The sequence below is a fragment of the Colobus angolensis genome, unplaced genomic scaffold, assembly GCF_000951035.1.
Source record: "Colobus angolensis palliatus isolate OR3802 unplaced genomic scaffold, Cang.pa_1.0 Scaffold26, whole genome shotgun sequence".
Classification (NCBI taxonomy): Eukaryota; Metazoa; Chordata; class Mammalia; order Primates; family Cercopithecidae; genus Colobus; species Colobus angolensis.
Genome location: NW_012115821.1, coordinates 5,050,407 through 5,051,146, shown reverse-complemented (window position 1 = coordinate 5,051,146; position 740 = coordinate 5,050,407). Strand labels below are relative to the sequence as shown.

The 740-nt window shown below is 64.5% G+C and overlaps 1 protein-coding gene across 1 annotated transcript in view; it reads left to right on the top strand.

Moving 5' to 3' along the window:
• The first annotated feature begins 400 nt into the window (after nt 1-400).
• Nucleotides 401-740, top strand: part of KBTBD8 (kelch repeat and BTB (POZ) domain containing 8) — a 12,865-nt gene continuing 12,525 nt past the window's right edge. Inside the window, exon 1 of the mRNA XM_011947173.1 lies at nt 401-470. Coding sequence (XP_011802563.1) covers nt 455-470 — 16 coding nt within the window. The 5' untranslated portion in view covers nt 401-454. The remainder of the gene's footprint in view (nt 471-740) is intronic.

Here is a 740-nt window from a genome sequence, read left to right as displayed (position 1 = left end):
AGAAAAAGGTAAAAAAAATGTGCCGGGGGCCAGGAGAGAGGCCTAAAATGGGGAAATTCGCACTTGAAGAGCTTTCCCTACCCCAGCCCCTCAGAATGACAGGTCTCCTCCGCCAGAAGACTACCTCTCCCGGCAGGCACTGCGCGCTCGACGGCCACAGGCTGGCCAGCTCTCTGCTCTCCACCTCCGCCCGAATCAGCCAATAAGAATTCCCGGCTTGGGCCTCCGCCCGACCCAGACCACGCGGGAGCCGGGGCAACTAAACTACATTTCCCGACACGCATGTGCTCGCGTTGCGGCCAATCAGCGCCAGGAATTCGGCGGCTAGGGGCGGAGCCAGATGCATAGGACACCCCATTGGCCAGGGGAAGCTTAGAAGAGCCGGAACCCGGGAGCTAGAGAAACGAAATGACATTTCCTTTTTAAATAGCTGGAGCCGGGGCCCCATCGAGAAATGGCCGCGTCGGCAGGTGGGTCGTGTGGTGGCCAGGGCGGCGTGGAGGGAGGTGAGGGGGAAGGTGGACCGGGGCCGGCCACAGGCAGTGGGATGAGGACGTAGCGGTGCGGAGCTAGAGGGAAGGATGAGGCGGTGGAGGGGAATGAGAAGAGGGAGGATGAATGGTGCGGAGGGCGGTGGGCGGTCCGGCGGGACTGGACTGGGATGGGGAGGCTGGGTACCCGCCGGCGCTGCGCCCCAGGAGGCAGCGGGAGGCGGCTTGAGGGGGCACCGGCGGCCGCCG